Genomic DNA, 17,775 nt, shown 5'->3' with positions numbered 1-17,775 from the left:
GATGGTGGTCTAATGCTGATGATGCTAGGTGCTGAAGTGTTGCATCTGAGAAAAGTAGTCTCCATTCTTGCTTTGCTATGACTTGGTCTAATCTCTCTCTTATGAGCGCTTTCCCATGTCTATTATTAGTCCATGTGAATTTTGGACCAATGTAACCAATGTCAATTAGGCCATTTCTATCCATCCGTAAGGGCCTCGTAAGGGCCTTGAGGCCCTTATTCGGGTTATAAAAGATAGGTCATCCTACAAATTTTTCAGACTGATCAATGAAGTCGTTGAAATCTCCCATACATACCCAAGGCCCCGGGAAAGCTTGATATAATGAGTCCAAATGACTCCAAAAGTTAGTTTTGTTGTTCCATTGGACCGGTGCAAAATCATAAGTAATTAACCGTGGTTGGTGTAAAGGAACAGAGTAGACTAAAATTGACATAGCATTCATATTTATATCAATAGGTTCTATTTCTACACTCGATCTCCACAAAAATAATAGGCCCATTTTTTTACAAATAGTTGGATAATGAACAAAATGGTAGAAACCTATGCTATTTACAATAGATATGGTGCGATCATCCATACCAAGGTTTCCAACAAAAAGAATACAACTGGGTTATACTTCCTAATATTCAACCTTAAGTTTCTAATTGTTTTGGGTCGGGCTAGACCCTTGCAATTCCATGCCAGTGTTTTCATTTGGCTGGTGGAGGCATTTTGAAGCTTGTCTTGCTAGCTGATTTGGACTTGCCTTGAGAGTATGAAGGTGGCCTACTATAAGGATTTAATCTTGCTTTCCCTTTTGATTTTTTTTCCTCACCCATTGTGTCTGAATGCATTTCTAAGAGAGTAAGAGCCAGTGATGATTCCTCTGATTGTGGCTCTTTATCTGTACATTCATTGGACTCTTTTTGCTCCAATTTTAGAAGACGTTGGGATTTCCTTTTTGGAGCTTCAAGAAGCTCTACATCCTTTTGCCTCTTAGAAGGGAGAATTTCTTGAGGCAGTTGATGCATTTGTGTACTATGTGCCGTTGGAATCAAATTGGAGTTGATTTCACTTTGAGTGGTTTGTAATGCTTTTATGGGTTCAGTTGGTGCTTTTGTTGGTTCTACTTGCATAGGATTGATCTAATCCTGAGGGCTTGATTCTTCGAGCAGTTGGAAGGTCAACTGAGGTTGAGTCAGTTCTGCGATGTTAATGGGTGGTGGGCTTGGAGCAAGCAATATATATGGACTACCTGGAGCAAGCGACTCAAATGGATTGCTATCCTGGACCAGTTTGGGGCTACACTCAACTGAATAATTATGTTGCTTTGGGCCAACTAAGGTTTGTATAGGCTTGTGGATGATTTCAGCCTTTTTTTTCAAATGGGTACTGATGAGATTGGGTTGGACACATGATAATGGGCCTATTAGTATGAAAATCCTGAGGGTCCATAAATAGAGGCCTTGTCTCAGTTGGGGATGAAGAATTAATAATGGGCTCACCTTGAGGGGCCTGATGGAGTCCAGTTTCGTATTTTTGCTGATGTGTCTTATAACCTTGCATTGCCGAATAAATCTGTCTCCATTGAGACTTCCATGGAGAGTGTTTTCTAGCAGCCTAGATCTATGATGTGATATCTTGAGAGCTCTAGACCGATGACTTTATTCCTTTTGCTACCTGTGCATCTGGACTAGAAGACAAAATTGAGATCTAGCTGTGGGATGAGGTAAGGTTGCTAGATTCAATTCTTGGCTCAACAGTGAATATATTTACTCTTCTTGGTGGAGAATTAAATGAGCTTGGGTCACTGTAGCTGAATAGTGCTTGGGAGCTTGTAGGAGTTGTTCGCATGGAGTTTTTGCCTAACTTCTAGGAATTCGATGGAGAAGGGAAGAAATGCAGCAATTCTGGTTTATTGGCAGAGATAGTCTTGAAATGACACCACTAGTAAGATTTTGTTGGCCTCTCAGTGTGATTTGGTTGATTTCGTTTTGTTTACTGGCAAAGCTTGCTTGTTTCCCTTTGTTGAATTTGTTGTAAGACAATGTCGTTGGATTGAAGTTTTCCATTTGCTCTACTTTTTCATATTGCCCACTGCCCGTTTGTTGAAATGACTGAGTGTTTTCTTGGTTGCTATTATATTCAGCTATGATCCATGGACTATATTTGAGTTTTGTGAGGGGTGAGCTTTGGTAACCACAGAATATTTGGGAGTGACCAAGCCTTCCACATGCATAGCAGAAATCTGACAGTTTTTCATACTTGATAACCACCCATGTTTCATGGTTTCATAGCCTTGGCATCATGAAGACTTGCTGAAGAGGTTTAGTGATGTCTAATTCAACTTTAATTTTTATGAATTTTCTAAAAGCCAAACCGTAGAGAGGGTCTTCTTCCACCTTGATCAAAGTACCAAGCGCTTTCCCAATCTCAACTGCATTGTTAAGAGTTATATGATCTAGAGGTAGACCATGTATTTGCACGTTGAAAGTTGCATGATTTAGACTGATTTCATGAAGCATAGCACCAGGAGACCAAGGTTTTAGAATTAGCATATGCCATTAAGGGGCTTGGTTAAGAACTCTAAACTTATCCGGGGAGGATCTAAAAGTGAATATGAACTTGTTTGTATCCATATCTTTAATGAGAAAGTTTTGAATGAAGTTCCATGAAGCTTTAATACTAGAGTGAATAGCAAACTTGTTCAAAGGTCCATCTGCTACCAACGTTCCTATCAAGATTCTGTCTGAAGTAGCGTTTACTAACTCTGGTGTAGGGTGGAGGTTGAGATCATGCCACGACAAAACTTCAGTTTGGGTGATAAGAGAGTCCATATCCATCGATGATAGTTTGCTGCAAAAACTTTACTAATCTATGATTGAAGCTATTGTTGGGATGGTTGATGACCGAAGTGTTGTAGAAGAGATTATGAGCAACAATGAGTGCAGTTAGCTTGAGATCTGTTATGTGTATGTGATGACTAATTTCATAAGTGAGCAAGAATATGTGCATAGAGTTGTTTTCCACCTCCTAGAAAGAGAAGTTTTAACTTCTCTCTAGCCGATATCCCTAGATTTGGGATAGGTATTGTTAGGAAGGCTCAAAGGATTTGTACCTGATTTGCAAACATTGAGCTTGCAAATAAGAAAAAAAAAAGTATTCAGCACATGACATTTGTCTTCCATTATTAGTCCTCAAAAAACTTACACAAGAGTTGTCCAATTTGCACAAGAGGACCAAATTCCAAACAAGACAAGATAACCCCACTCTAGCTAACCCAGACCGCCAAAGAAGAACCCATTTGGCAAGGTATTCTTTTCCTCTACAGAGAGAGAGAGAGTGCTAAGGTTGCATATCGATTAAGTTAAAGTCAATATAAGTTGGTATCCAGGAAATCTAACTCCAACTATGACTTTGTCGAAGTTCAAATCCAAAATCTGACTCCAACTCCTACTTACATAGGCTCCAATCTGACTCCGACTCAGATCGGAGTTGGAGTGAAGTCGGATTTAAACTTTTTTTAGCTTTATATTCAACCCATTTTAAATAAGACTTTACATATAGTAGATCATTTTTTGTGGGCTTTCAAGGTTTAAATTTACTAAAAACATTTTAAAAAAACATATTTTAGATATGAAAAAATTAAAAATATTCCATATGCTATGCAAACCTAAAAAATAAAAATATAAAAGTTAAAGAAATTAAAAATATACAATGCCCTTTAGACTATTCTTGGATATACTATCATTTCGTATTAGAGTCTCAAACTCTCAAGTCAACTAAAAACAATAAAATGATTGTTCAACCATCTAGCCAAGGTCCAAGCTAACACCCAATGCCCCAAATAAGAACTAACAAGTAAGAGCAACATGAGCCATCATGGTCCAATGGCACTTGATGCAGGGGAATCCGAGTCAGATGTTATTGAGCTATCAGATTGCATGTTGATGGCACTGAACTACCTTGAGACGACAGTTCAGCACAAGTCAAGCAGGAAACAATGATTTTTCCTTAATTTGGGGCAGCTTTGAGCACGTGTCAAAAATTTTGATCATAACTTTAGCTACGGGTGTCGGATTCGTGCATATGACCCCAATTCGAAAAGATCTTTTTGGCGCGCGCACCATGGTCACTGAGCTAACCTCTGTGTGCATAATTTTTTAGTTCAAAATCAGTTGTTTTCCCCTTCAAATCCTTAATATTAGATCTTTGTTACCTTTTCTGGTAATATTTCGTTTCTTGGTTAGGAAGTGATTTTGAACTCGATTTTAACCATATTTTTGATAGATTTCTTCTTTAATTACGTATTTATTTTTTGTGTGTTTATTGTAATTTTTCTATTTTTAGTAAAATTATGATATTTTTTGATTTACAGCTATTTCGGCCCGGCTTGTGAGTTGGTTGGAGGATTCTTGACTTTTGATAATTTTCAATTCAAAACAAAGTTGTTTTTCTATGTTGTGGGTGAATCTCTTGTCTTCTCTGCTTTGATTATCTGTTGAAACTAGCTGCCAAAATTAATCTCAATTTTGTTCGGTGTCATACTGTCCATCATCTAATCATTCATTGCTGAATAAATTACAAATAGGAAACACAACCAACCACTCAAATACAAGTCAGATATTATATTAGAATCTAGTTACACACTACTATATTAGAATTTGGATAATAAATTAATAGTTTTACGATATATATTATACACAGTACATGACTCAATATTAGCTAGTCAAGTCTCATCTATCCTAATATATGTAATATGTATGATAGTGATACTATAATGTGTAGTGTGTACATATAATTGATTATTAGTCTATTAATATTCATGAATTTAATTGTATAAGTTCTATCATTTTATATGAGTAAATAATACATATTTTTATTAAAGTTGGAGTAGCTAGAGGTCAAAGTCAGATTCAAAGTTGGAGGTAATGTCAAAGTCGGGTAGAGTCGGTCAGATATCAAATCCAACTCCGACTTTAAATGCAAAAAGAAAAAAAGAACTTTGACTCCGACTCCAACGGTGCTAAGTCAGAGTCGAATTTTCGGATTTTTGTACAACCCAAGAGAGAACGTAGGATTTATTTGTTGTTCTAAATTTGGTTCATTTTTGTTTTTTGTTTTCTTTTCATTCTAGTTGTTGATATTGTTGTTCTTTGATATTGCTAATTTGTTAGTTGTTGATTTGTTGTTTACTTCAAGATTTATTTGTTGTTATGTGTGTGTATATTTGTGTATATTTGTGAATATTGGTTCATTTCGGTTTATTTTTCTTTTCAATCTAGTTGCTATATTGTTTTTTGAGATTTATTTGTTCAGTTTTCACTAATTTCAAACGGGCAAGCTTTACATCCCAACTAGAGTTTGCTCAATTATGGATGCAAACTTTGCAGTTGTTGGCTGGAAAACTTGTTTGATGGGGAAAGAGGGAGATGAAAGGTCACCCAAACCTTGTACGTGAATGTCATTGTTGCAGATATCATAGTTGTTCCCATTAAACCGCATTACTTTTTATGTTCATATTTTAACAATTCCATCTTTATATTTTTTGTCATTATATTTTTCATTTAATTTTCCTATTGTTTACTTGTCATGAATTATAGGGATATTATGGACTCGTACCTCCATTGTACCCACCATTTATTATTCTTCCAAATACATACCCAAGTCTATATCTCTACCATATCCCTACCCTTGGGGAAGCTAGGTAAAAGCCATTTATTTTCCTCTTTTTTTTTTTTTTTTTTTTTTTGCAGTATTAATCGTTTGACACATTTATAGTTGCCGCATCTATTATTGCCAACTCTTGGACCAACTATGCCCTAGCTTTCGTCAAGTAAGCCTGAAACATTGAGAAGTAATAAGAAACCGTACAACACGTAAGTGATACGTTGGGTAGAAGTGTTGAATGGACCATACAATGAGTAAGTTATTCATCCACCGTGCCTAATAGTACAAAAAGTGAGAATATTGAGGGTGCAACACATGGAAAGGATAAAGAAATAGCATTCAACATACAAGTAGTACACAAGTAGTACAGGCTGATGGTGCTAATGATGGTGATGATGAGGAACAAGTTGAAGAGCCAAAATCTGGTATGACTTTTACCACTTAAAAAGAGTTTTTGGCTTATTACAAACAATATGCAAAGCAATAGAGATTTAGTGTAAGGACACATATGACGAAGTGAGAGGCAGATGAGAGTGTAAAGTATGTCACAAGTAGGTGTGCACATGGTGACAAGTATAAAGCTAGCCATAGTAACATTTCAAGACCACACCCAATAATTAAAACAGATTGTAAGACGAAAGTAAATGCTTATTTGGTGAATGAGTTATGGGTTTTGACGACCGTTGAGATTGCTCATTGTAGATGCAAGAGTTTGGCTAGGTATAGGTGACTAAATTGATAAGTTTAGATAGGACTAGATGATTAAGATGATAGACTTCATCTTATGTTATGTTTTATAATTTGGATGAATGCTTTGAGTTTATCTAAAGTTATTTTGATTTTATCTAGAGGTTGTTAAAAAATGTTTTAGATAAGTTAAAAGTGTAGAGGTCGAGTTCCAAGAGTTTTTGTCTTTTCAAGAGAAGAGTTTGAAAGAGCAACTTGAAAACTGCTTCCAAAAATATATTTAAACTTTCCCACTCATTAGAAACAGTAGAGATTCAACTCTAGAGGTTTTTTAGAGCACTTTTCAGTGCTTATTTTGGTGAGATTTTCACATTGTTTCTCTCATCAAGGGTGATCATGCTCTATGTTCGAGACTTACTTGTACTTATATTTTTAAATAATAAAATTGATTTTTATTTTTTGGTTGTCCTGTAGGGTTTTACTTTTAAATAGTTCTTTAAAAGGTTTCTTTTTGTTACCAAGATTGGTGTTATGTTATTAATTTATTTTAAGTTATTGTTTGGTTATTAGATAATTGCATGATTGACGACTAACAAATTTGTTGAGTGAATTAGTAGATCTTTGTATTACTATACAAGGATATTTGAATAGTTTCACTCATAATCATTCGTAAGCCCACAATAGTCTAGATTTTTTAGATATAATAAGTATTTTGATGAATGTAGTCAAAGTTTGCATGAGTTGAATGATAAAATAGATATTTGAATGAACACAAATTTCAATGCTCTTGTTATTGACGCATGGGTATAAGAATCTTGAGTTTGTAGAGAAAGGAGGTGCCGAAGCACTTAGTAACAAATGTTTCTCTACAAATAGGACCCCAAGAAAGAACTATAAATGCAACTATCCCTCGTGCTTCCAGACTAGCTTTAATCACAACTCGGGTTTGATTTGTGGCGTAGAGCTTCTTTGAGGAGGGTGATAAAATAAGTTTTGGAAGTCAATATTCCTTTAAGATTTCAAAATTCTAATCTCATAATACACACGTTTCGAGATTTTGCATGTTTCTTGAGACACCACCTTCTAAGATGCATAAGAAGAAATTGGCAGTGGCAAACTAGTTTTGCATCATATTGAAGGATAATACTTCCTTGACATATTTGTCTCGCTTTGGCATCAACAGGCAGAGAGAAGAGGCATTTTCTCAAAACTTTCAACCATCTACAACAATTTTGATGAGTAACTCTTACCTAAAATGACTCCATTGTTTGACTACTACCATTTTAATTTCCCACTTTTAAAATAGTCTTGTGTTTTCATCTCACTTGTGCTGAGTATTTAAATACATCGATGATAAACAATTGCGTATAAATCACAAGCTAATAAGTAGAGGCCGTTATCACAACAAGAAATCAAAGAGGCTATAGGTGAAGGCAAAAATAAGAAATCAAACATAAACCACAATAAATCATCCCCAAATCACATTAAGTCACCTAAATATCACAACAATGACAAGAAATCACCTCTCCAAGTAGGGTTCCTCTTTCGTGCTCAAATCAAAAATCTAAAGAGATTACTCTATTGAATATGCAATCTATGGATTCGAATGGAGAGTACAATCTAGATAAAGAAAATATAAATATACAGTCTCTGAGTAACCTTGTGAAGATGAGTGTGATGTTTGACCAGAAAGTGAAGCAAACGAAAAATCGAGTGAGAGAGAAAGAGAGAGAGTCGACTTGACAAGGAGGAGATAACATAGTTACTCTTTTCTTGATTGTCTTATGGTCGGCTTGGATTCTTAGAATATTTTAAAATATCTGTAAATAATAGTGAAATAGTTTAAATTAAGGTATTTTATTAAATTTTAAAAAATAAGAGAAACAAAGTTGAATAAAAATATTATAAAATTAAAGATTATTTGAAAATAATTTTTAATATTATTTTTATTTTGAAATTTGAAAAAATAATATTATGTTTTGTATTTTATTTGAGAGTTTAGAAAAATTATACTGATTAGATGAAAAAATTGAAATTTTGAGTTGAAAGATATTTTATATTTAATTGATATTTGGAAAGAAAAAATCTAAAAATATTTAAGATATATTACGTTGCCGAACCAGATAGGATTATTCTCATAGTCTTTAGACCCATAATTAAGGTGTGGTGTGTTATCTTAAACCGATTTTGTAGAATAATTTTTTTAGGTTCTATTTGGATGCAAGAAATATTTCATTTCATCTTATTATTATAAATTTTTTAAATTTTTACATAAAATATAATAAATAATTAAATTTTTTAAAATTTTAAAATAATAATAATATTAAAAAATAATATTTTAAAAATATTTTATCTAATTTTTAATTTTAATTTTAATTCGCTATTAAACGACGTCTAAAGGAAAAGCTGTTCAAAATTTTCTTTCAAGAAAAGGAAAATCTAACAGTCACTCACTTCCATACGTACGCATCCACAGCACTTGAATGCTGCTCCTTCACCTTTTCAACCTCCAAGTTCCGACAAAAGCAGTGATCATGAGACTTCGACCTGACAAGCCAACCGTCCAAGTTGATAACAAGCTGGAAGCTCGAACTGGAGTGGTTCTAGAAACCTGAAAGTTGAAAGACCTCCAAACCCACGCCCCCACCCTCAATTCCCAAGACAAATAATCTGAGAAAAACAAAGAGCTCGGTTTCCTTATTTTTTTCTTTTATTTTATTTTGGGTTGGAGATTCGGTTTCTTCATTTGAGTTCGGATCTCAGATCCCTGGGTTCTTTACTGTTGCACGCGAGCTGGAGGATCCATGTCAGGTATGCATGCATGATTCTGTACTGTTGAAAAGGGTTTTTAAACTTCGTAGTATACACTTATTTCTGACCACACTTTCACGGATTGCTTTGCTTCGTCTAATATTAACTAAACATGGACTTGGATGCTTTTTTTTTTTTTTATTCGGGTGGTTCAATGGTTGATGAACGTAAGTTTTGACCGTGCAATGTTGCCGCTAATGTTCCTACTTACCTAATATGGAAGTTTGTCGAATTTTGGTAGATGGAAGCTAAGCTGTTTTCCTAGTTTAAGTTTCTTTATTAGCTCTGAGATTATTAAGACCATATGAGCACCTATTGTTTGGTTATTGAGAACACGAGAGGAAAGAAAACTGAAAATTAAATTTTATGTACTCCATTTCCTTTTATGTTTCAATCAAATACGCAAATTTAACTCAACTAACTCAAGTAGCTTTCCCAATCTTAGTTGAGGAAATCTTGAGTTTTGATAACATTTTAAATCAAATTTAGGATGTCTTTTTGGCTTTCTACACTTCCCCAGCAATTAAACAGAGCTTCGTTAGTTTTCTCAGCCATTTTACCGCCTGAGACAAGTCCTTGGGGCTTTTGGTTTTGTAAGTTCCTGACAGTTTGTTTTAACAATTTGAAACTGTTTCATAGCTCCATTATGATCGAGAATATATCATGATAACAGAAGATGGCAATCCAAGAAGTGGAATACATACTATTTGCATTTATTCCTTACAACATGGATAAAAGAAGAGTTAAAATGGTTTGTGCAGCTAGTTATCTAGTTTAGCTGTAAGTTGGAAATGAAGAAGTGGTTTGGAGGCATGTTTGTCCTGGCTCTTGTTATGATCTTGGTTCTCCGTTACAGCCTCATGGGAATCCAGCCAAAGAAGCAGTCGGCATATAGTTTTTTTAAAAACCATCCGGCCAATGAGTCTCAGAAAAAGGACAGTGGCTCCATTAGGTCTTCAGAAATGCAAGTGAAGAAAGTTGCAAAGCCATCAATAAAGACCCCACTTGTAAATATTGAAGGACTCAGTGATCTCTATTCTTCCAAGAATCTTTCTGAAAAAGAGTCAAAGGCCTTGCTTGTATGGGCTCACTTGCGTACACTACTGTCCAGATCTGACGCTCTGCCTGGAACAGCGGAAGGGGTTAAAGAGGCTTCCATAGCATGGAATGATTTGTCCTCAACAATTGAGAAGGAAAAATCCTCCAAGTATAGCAACACTAACGGCTCCAAAGATAGAAATTGTCCTTACTCTGTGAGTATACTTGATCAGACAGCGCTGAATGGTGTAGTCATTCTCGAGATCCCATGCGGTTTAGTTGAGGATTCTTCCATTACTTTAGTTGGCATTCCTGATGGGCACCATGGAAGCTTTCAAATTGAACTTGTAGGCTCACAACTTTCTGCGGAGCCCACGCCTCCTATTATCTTACATTTCAATGTCAGTCTGCCTGGAGATAATATGACAGAAGAGCCGTTTATCGTTCAGAATACATGGACTAGTGAAGCTGGGTGGGGAAAAGAGGAAAAGTGTCCTGCTCGTAGGTCTGTTAACATTGTCAAAGGTATGTTCCATTACACATTTTTGTCAAACAGATTTGCATCATATGAGAGCGTAGTTAATATAACGTGATTAGTCCAAATCAATTCTCTGGCAGCTTGCAGGTGCTTTAGACTGTAATTAGTTTTATTGGTGATGGAGCCATACTGTCATCATTTAATTTGGCACAGAACGAACACATAAGTCACATATACAAACTTACTCAACTCATGTATTTTCAATAATTGTATAATGTTTAAGCCATATATTTTCAAGACCATGAGCTTGTTATTTAGCTCTTTTTTATCTTTAACAAATTCGAAGTAGTTCCTGTGGTTAGTATCTAAAATATCTTAGCATATTTTACAGTTGATGGACTCGTTCTTTGCAATGAGCAAATTGTCAGGAACGCTGTGGAAGAGAATTCAAATGCGAGTCATCCTAGTAGTGACATGTTGAACAGTGTTTCCCGGGGAGTTGCCCATGGAAGTGCTAGTTTCCCTTTTGTTGAAGGGAATCCTTTTACTGCCACATTGTGGGTTGGTATAGAGGGGTTTCACATGACTGTGAGTGGAAGGCATGAAACGTCCTTTGCGTATAGGGAGGTAATGTGCTAGATTATGTCTATGATACATAATAAAATGTGAAGCTGGGTAATACTGTGGAATTATGCATTTTTTATAGGAGTGATCAATCCTACCCTGGATGCAATTTCTACCAATGCAGAAACTTGAGCCATGGTCAGTTAGCAGAGTCAATGTAGCAGGTGGCTTGGATCTCTTATCTGCCTTTGCTAAAGGCTTGCCTGTTTCTGAAGATAATGATTTAGTTATTGATGTGGAGCATCTCAAGGCTCCATCAGTTTCCAGAAAAAGATGTGTAATGTTGGTTGGTGTGTTCTCAACTGGAAATAATTTTGAGCGTCGAATGGCACTGAGGCGGTCTTGGATGCAATATGAGGCCGTACGTTCAGGGGATGTGGCTGTTCGATTTTTTGTTGGCCTTGTAAGTGATAAAACACATTCTGGATCGTGTTACTTTGTTCATATCAAGATGGCATTCATGCTATTACTTTGCTTTGGCCATTCACAAAAAGTAATCCTAGGCTGTAAATTTGTTTTTCTATTTCTTGCTTGTCTGTTGAATGAGGAGGGTAATTATCATAAGTTATTGTTTATTATTGTTCAGATGGTTTTAGAAATTCTCACAGGTGGTGCCATTATTGTGTTTATGCTACCATACTTGGGAATTTAGACTAAAATGTATCCCATAGGACCAAGCTCCTCCAGTCAGTCAGCTTGGCAAGATTCCTTTGAAAATTGTATATATGATATATTAGTCTTCTTTTAACATGTATAATATCTGATTCTAGCCTATTTCAGTACCCCTTGTCATTAGAGTTATGCTATCTATTGAAATGGTCAGCTGGTGAGAAGGATGGTGTGCTAACTTTGATTCCTTTTCTTTTTTTTTTTTTTTGGGGGGGGGGGGTACCTGCAGCACAAGAACAACCAAGTCAATTTTGAGCTATGGAGAGAAGCTCAAGCATATGGGGATGTCCAGCTGATGCCCTTTGTTGACTATTACAGCTTGATCGCTTTGAAAACAATAGCAATTTGCATCATGGGGGTGAGTTAATCTGATTTAAATATTAAACAGAGATAATCATGTTATTGCAGCCATTTATTGCTACAAGAAAAATTATTCTCCTAAAACTTCCCTTATTTCTGTGCTCGTTCATATTCAGGTTACCTTAGAGAATTTTGTTTTCCTTAATTGCAGAAGTTTACATCGTTGCATATGATGCTTTATTACTTTGAATAAAAAATAAATAAAGCAGCCTTATCTTTGGAAGATTACCGAATACCATACAAAGAAAACATGCAACATATGACTTCATTGCCTAATCTATGAACCAAAAAGGCTTGAAAATAATAGTTTTAGGCTCTGTTTGGTAAGTGAAGTAGTCTCAGATTACTTTATTACTATCCACTACTATTTATAAATAGAACCCCAAGGGGTTGGCCCAAGTGGTGAAGGCCTTGGTCTTGGGGTATCACTCCCTTCAAGATCCAAGGTTCAACACTTCATGGGTGTAAACAATCATTTGGGGTCATACCTCCTGGTGAAAAGTCAACGATTTAACCAGTTCTGTATAGGGAAACTTCCGAGGGTGCGGTGTGCGGAACCGGGGTTTTCTCTGCAGGGATGGGTACAAAGGGCCTTGTCTTGTGAATATAGTAGTGAAGTAGTTTGAGAATATTTGAGAACAGTTGTGTTCCCAAATAGCCTTGTCTTGTGAATGTATTTAAGTGATATTTGGGAAAGAAATTGTGAGAAGTTTTGAGAATTTCTCATCTCATTTCATTTCATTACTCAAACGTACCTTTAAACTAGTTTATCTTTATATACTTCTAAATGTAGCCTTTTTGTACAATTGGCTTTCCCCCCTTTTTTCTCGCCCTTTTCTTTCTGCCATCCCTCAAAATAGGTTAGCAGGGCCCTGTACATAGAACTAGGGGTGCTACCTGCACCCCCCGAGGCGGGGGAGACTGCATCCCACACCCGCCCTAGCAGGGGGTGTGGTTTCCCCCTGGGATCTGGCTCCTCACCCTAGGGGGCCCCCATTTGGGGCAAATGGGCCCAGGGCCAACTGAGCTCAGAACCTCTTTCTGGGCCATTTTGGGCCCAGTTTTTATTTTTTTTATTTATTTATTTTTTTAAGTCCTAAAAAAATTATATTTTACAATTTACATATAACATCAAATTAAACAAAGGTTTTTTAAAGCATAAAACATAAAATCTAAGTATTCTAAACTATTACAATAATACAAATTAATCTAAAAATATTACAAATTGTCAAATAATTGACATGAATAATATTACAATATTAGAAAGTGTATCTGGCTGACTAACAAGATGACTTTGAGTATTGAGATTGGAATTTGGGGGTGGTGGGCAAGTGAGACCGAGAGAATATAAAACCTAAAACATTAATAGGAAAACAAATTAGAAATACAAATAATGTAATGATATATACATATCTTAAAAAAGTTAAAAACATAAAACTACAAGTACAAACCAAGTGAGACTATAAAGGATTGTAGATTAGATCATTGGGAATTTGCGATTAGGGTTGGAACTTGGGCAAGTGCGGGTGTGAGACTATAAAACTTGAAAACAATTTCAATTGTTTTCTTACTTGGTGGGCCTATGGGTGTAGGGTTAGGGGTAGGGGTAGTGGTAGGGGGGTCAGTAGGGTCAGGAAAGCTAGTACTAAGGCTAGTGGTTGGATTTGCCTCTCTATCCATTCCCGTTGGCTAACAAAAACTTGACATACATGATGACACGATGCAAAAACTACAACACAATTTCATAAAATCATATAGTGATAAACATCACGGGGTTTCAATATTGAAAATTTGAAACCCCATTCTATTTTGGGGTTTCAATATTGAAACCCCAAAATTAACAGATTTGGGGTTTCAATATTGAAACCCCCAAAACAGATTGCTAAATTAAATTAGGGGGGTTTCAAAATTGAAACCCGAAACTGTTTCAAAATTGAAACCCCTAATAGTTTGGGGTTTCAATTTTGAAACCCCCTTAATTTAATTTAGGGTTTCGGATTGAAATCCTAGATTTACAATTTTACATCCCAAATTCCACCAAACATCATCACAATTCACACGAATATCTCCATAAATCACAACCCCATCCTCCAAATCCATTTATGAATCCCATCCTCCATAGTCCATAGTCCAATGAGTCCAATCCAAAAACTAAAAATTAATTTAGGGTCCTCGAGATACTTACAAGATGAAGACGTTGGAGACACAGACTCGGCAAGGGCGTCAGCGTGAGGTGATGGTGACAACAACGGCAACAAGTGAGAGAGAGAGGTTTGTGTGTGGGTCGTGAGGCAAGAGAGAGCTGAAGGAGTCTAAGAGAGTGTAGTCGAGAAGGGGGGGGGGGATTTATGCATTAAACAAAACGGCGTTGTTTTAATTAATGTATAAGTTTATATATATTTATGTATATATATATAAAGGTGCGGGGCCGGGTAAATGCGGATTGGGGCCAAGCTCGGCCCATCCCCGCACCAGCAGGGGTGCCCGGATGTGGGTGGATTGCCCCGCCACCCACATCCAGCTGATGGGGCCACCGCCCCTCCCAGGCAGGGGCAGGGCGGGGTGGGGTGGGGTAGCAGGGGACAGGGCCCCGCTGCCCTCCCCTGCATAGAAGCCGAGCATACATCTAAAGCATAGCATTACTGTACCTTCCCTTTTCTTTGCGGGTTGGTTATTCATCTAGCTTACGATGTATTTGGAAGCCCGCGTCCAAACGAGTATCTTACACAGAGTCGACAAGAAATTCTATTAATAACTGGCCGTTTTGATCTTTTGGAACAACTCAATGAATTTAGTAGATCTTTTTAGGAGGCCCCAATGACCATAGATGGAAACTATTTAATTTTCACAGTGCGATGGTTGCCTACATTCTAGTGCTAAACTATAACAGAAAAATGTCAGTTCAGCATCTCATATATACCTACATGGATGTTGGTCTTAATTCATAGGTTCAGGAGTTAAAATAAGTACTGGATCAGTTTGGAAACCTGAGCATTGTTTTCTCTATTATTCTTTCTAGATGGTGCGGAGGAAGAGAACCTAACGTTGGTTGCTGTTACATGGAGTAATCAGATTTTTTTTTATGTCATAGGCTGCATGGAGCGATTAAAGATCACTCATATGTCAGGAACGGCCCTTTAACTGATGGTACCACACATCTGACTTTTTCAGGATCATGCATATCTATGTCAATTTTTACTGCAGAAATTTGTTCGAAGACAAAAAAGCCAAGTAAACTATTTTTTAAATGAGACACTATTCAAACTAATACAAATACAGCCATTAAGCTGAGGAATGGAAGGAGCTTCAAATATTGTGAGTGGTCAATGGACTGGCTTAGAATGTTTTTCTTTAATACTTTATTCCATTAATCAATTGTAATAAATTATAATGGCCTGAACATTCAATCTTTAGACATCATGCATAGGTGTTGCTCCTATATATGTCCCATGTACTTGGGTTATGTCTATTTCTTTCATCAATAAAATGCTTCTTTACTGATGAAAAAAATGGTCTGCTTTAGGGCTTTTCACTAATTTATGCTATGGCTTATCTGATGTTACCTATATGCTCTTTAGAATTTACTATTAGCTGTGGCACTCCAGCAAATGAAGATTTCATATTTGCTTATCAAATGTCTTATTTTCTAAATATGCAGACCAAAGTTCTTCCTGCCAAATATATTATGAAAACAGATGATGATGCTTTTGTTAGGATTGATGAAGTTCTCTCTAGTCTCAAGGGAAAGGCAGTGAATGGCCTCTTGTATGGTCTTATTTCTTTTGAATCAGCACCCCATAGGGACAAAGACAGCAAATGGTATATTAGTACTGAGGTATCCATCTTTGTAAAGTTTCTATTTTATATGAATTATATTGTGCTTTTTTACTTGAATTTGATAATTCTCTCTCATTGAAGGAATGGCCCCATGCTTCATATCCACCATGGGCCCATGGGCCAGGATATATTATCTCTCGAGACATTGCAAAATTCATTGTCCGTGGGCACCAGGAAAGAGGCCTTAAGGTAAAATGTACTTAAAATTGTTCTATTTGTAAAGAACAATTAGATAGAGACACGGGCAGATATGAAGGTTGAGAAAGAAGAAACACGGGCAGATAGATAGAGACAGTGTTTAGGGAGTTGTTGGAACAATCAATGATTTGCAAATCCCATTCATATTGATAGGTTTTGAACTTCATCACAAGGACTGCTGAAGTCTGTAGCTTCATTTATGCTATACACGTGCGCGAGGATTGAAAATTTTGCAAAGCCTGTAGTTGTACCTGTCTGACAGGGGAAGCTGCTCTAGTTTGTTACCAAGATGCATCAAGATAGCCCTGTTCTTAAACAAACCTTTGAGTCATCAGTGTTGCTATGATACATGTCCCCCAGGAATAAACAAATTGTCATAGAACCTACATTTTTGTGCTAGTTGCTATGTTATTCTCACAGTTATGGTAGTTTCTTTTCTGTCTTATAAAAAAAAAGTTATGGTAATTTCTTCTTCTTGACACTTGTCATTACACTTTTTCAGCTTTTTAAACTAGAAGATGTGGCGATGGGCATATGGATTGAACAATATAAGAATAGCGGTCAAGAAGTGCATTACATAAATGATGATAGGTTTTTCAATGCCGGATGCGAGCAGGATTATGTTCTCGCACATTATCAAGGCCCAAGGAAAGTGTTGTGCCTTTGGGAGATGCTTCAGAAAGAGCACCGGGCCATTTGCTGCGAGTAAACATCAAGTTTAATGACCGCATGAATGATGAGCAACTCAACTCTTTGATGTCAGAGTCAAGTCAAAAGCAGTTTGGTAACTGGAATTTGAATTGCTTTTCTTGAAACTTTTGGAATTCTATTCTTTGTTGCATGCCCCTGGTGGCATGCAATGCCTAGATATTCCCCAGTTTGGCAATGAGTTCCGTACTCTTTCTTCGTGTTATTTTCTACTGATATTTTTGTTCATTTATTATTTTGTTCATTTGTGCCAATTTTTGACCGTTGTGAAGAGGTCAAAGTTTAGCATCTAAGAGAAAAAAAGAAAAAGGGTGACGAGCTTTTTGGTTGTACTCTTGTAAGAAAGGATGAATAGATAGAACCCCCGCTTGATTCTTTTTTCCTCGAATAAAGCACAACAAAGTGGGTTTATTTCTGCTGATTACACCTTTGTATTCCCATATTGGGCTGGCTCAGCCCATTATATCAAGAGTTATAACATCCTTTGCTTTTACAACCATGGCCCAACAAGATTTACATTCTAATATTTTATATTAAAATTACGTTATATACAGTTATTTTTATATATTTTTTATGTATTTTATTAATATGATTGGTCAAAATAGTTATTTTATATTAAAAAAATAATATAATCAATCACATTAATAGAGTGTGTAAGGAGTACACAAAAGTGACTGAAATATCTATAGACGTCTGTCTCTCGCTTCATATATAAT

The 17,775-nt window shown here is 36.2% G+C and overlaps 1 protein-coding gene across 4 annotated transcripts; it reads left to right on the top strand.

Moving 5' to 3' along the window:
* Positions 1 to 8,792: 8,792 nt before the first annotated feature.
* On the top strand, positions 8,793 to 17,474 carry LOC108986180 (hydroxyproline O-galactosyltransferase GALT3). 4 transcript variants are annotated; one of them, XM_018958705.2, is made up of 8 exons: positions 8,793 to 9,147; positions 9,787 to 10,710; positions 11,055 to 11,290; positions 11,412 to 11,690; positions 12,186 to 12,314; positions 15,975 to 16,135; positions 16,235 to 16,342; positions 16,854 to 16,963. In XM_018958705.2, the coding sequence occupies exons 2-8, from the start codon at positions 9,939 to 9,941 to the stop codon at positions 16,864 to 16,866; spliced, it is 1,698 nt and encodes a 565-aa protein (XP_018814250.2). In that variant the 5' UTR covers positions 8,793 to 9,147; positions 9,787 to 9,938; the 3' UTR covers positions 16,867 to 16,963. The 4 variants fall into 4 exon arrangements, with proteins under 4 accessions (XP_018814250.2, XP_018814249.2, XP_018814247.2 ...); XM_018958704.2 differs by having other exon boundaries at positions 8,795 to 9,147; positions 9,909 to 10,710; positions 15,975 to 16,151; positions 16,854 to 17,474; XM_018958702.2 differs by having other exon boundaries at positions 8,795 to 9,147; positions 9,821 to 10,710; positions 15,975 to 16,151; positions 16,854 to 17,474.
* The last annotated feature ends 301 nt before the right edge of the window (positions 17,475 to 17,775 follow it).

The sequence above is a fragment of the Juglans regia genome, chromosome 7 (assembly GCF_001411555.2).
Source record: "Juglans regia cultivar Chandler chromosome 7, Walnut 2.0, whole genome shotgun sequence".
In the NCBI taxonomy this organism is placed as follows: domain Eukaryota; kingdom Viridiplantae; phylum Streptophyta; class Magnoliopsida; order Fagales; family Juglandaceae; genus Juglans; species Juglans regia.
Note: the sequence above shows the minus strand (reverse complement) of the source record. Positions and strands in the feature narration are given on the sequence as shown.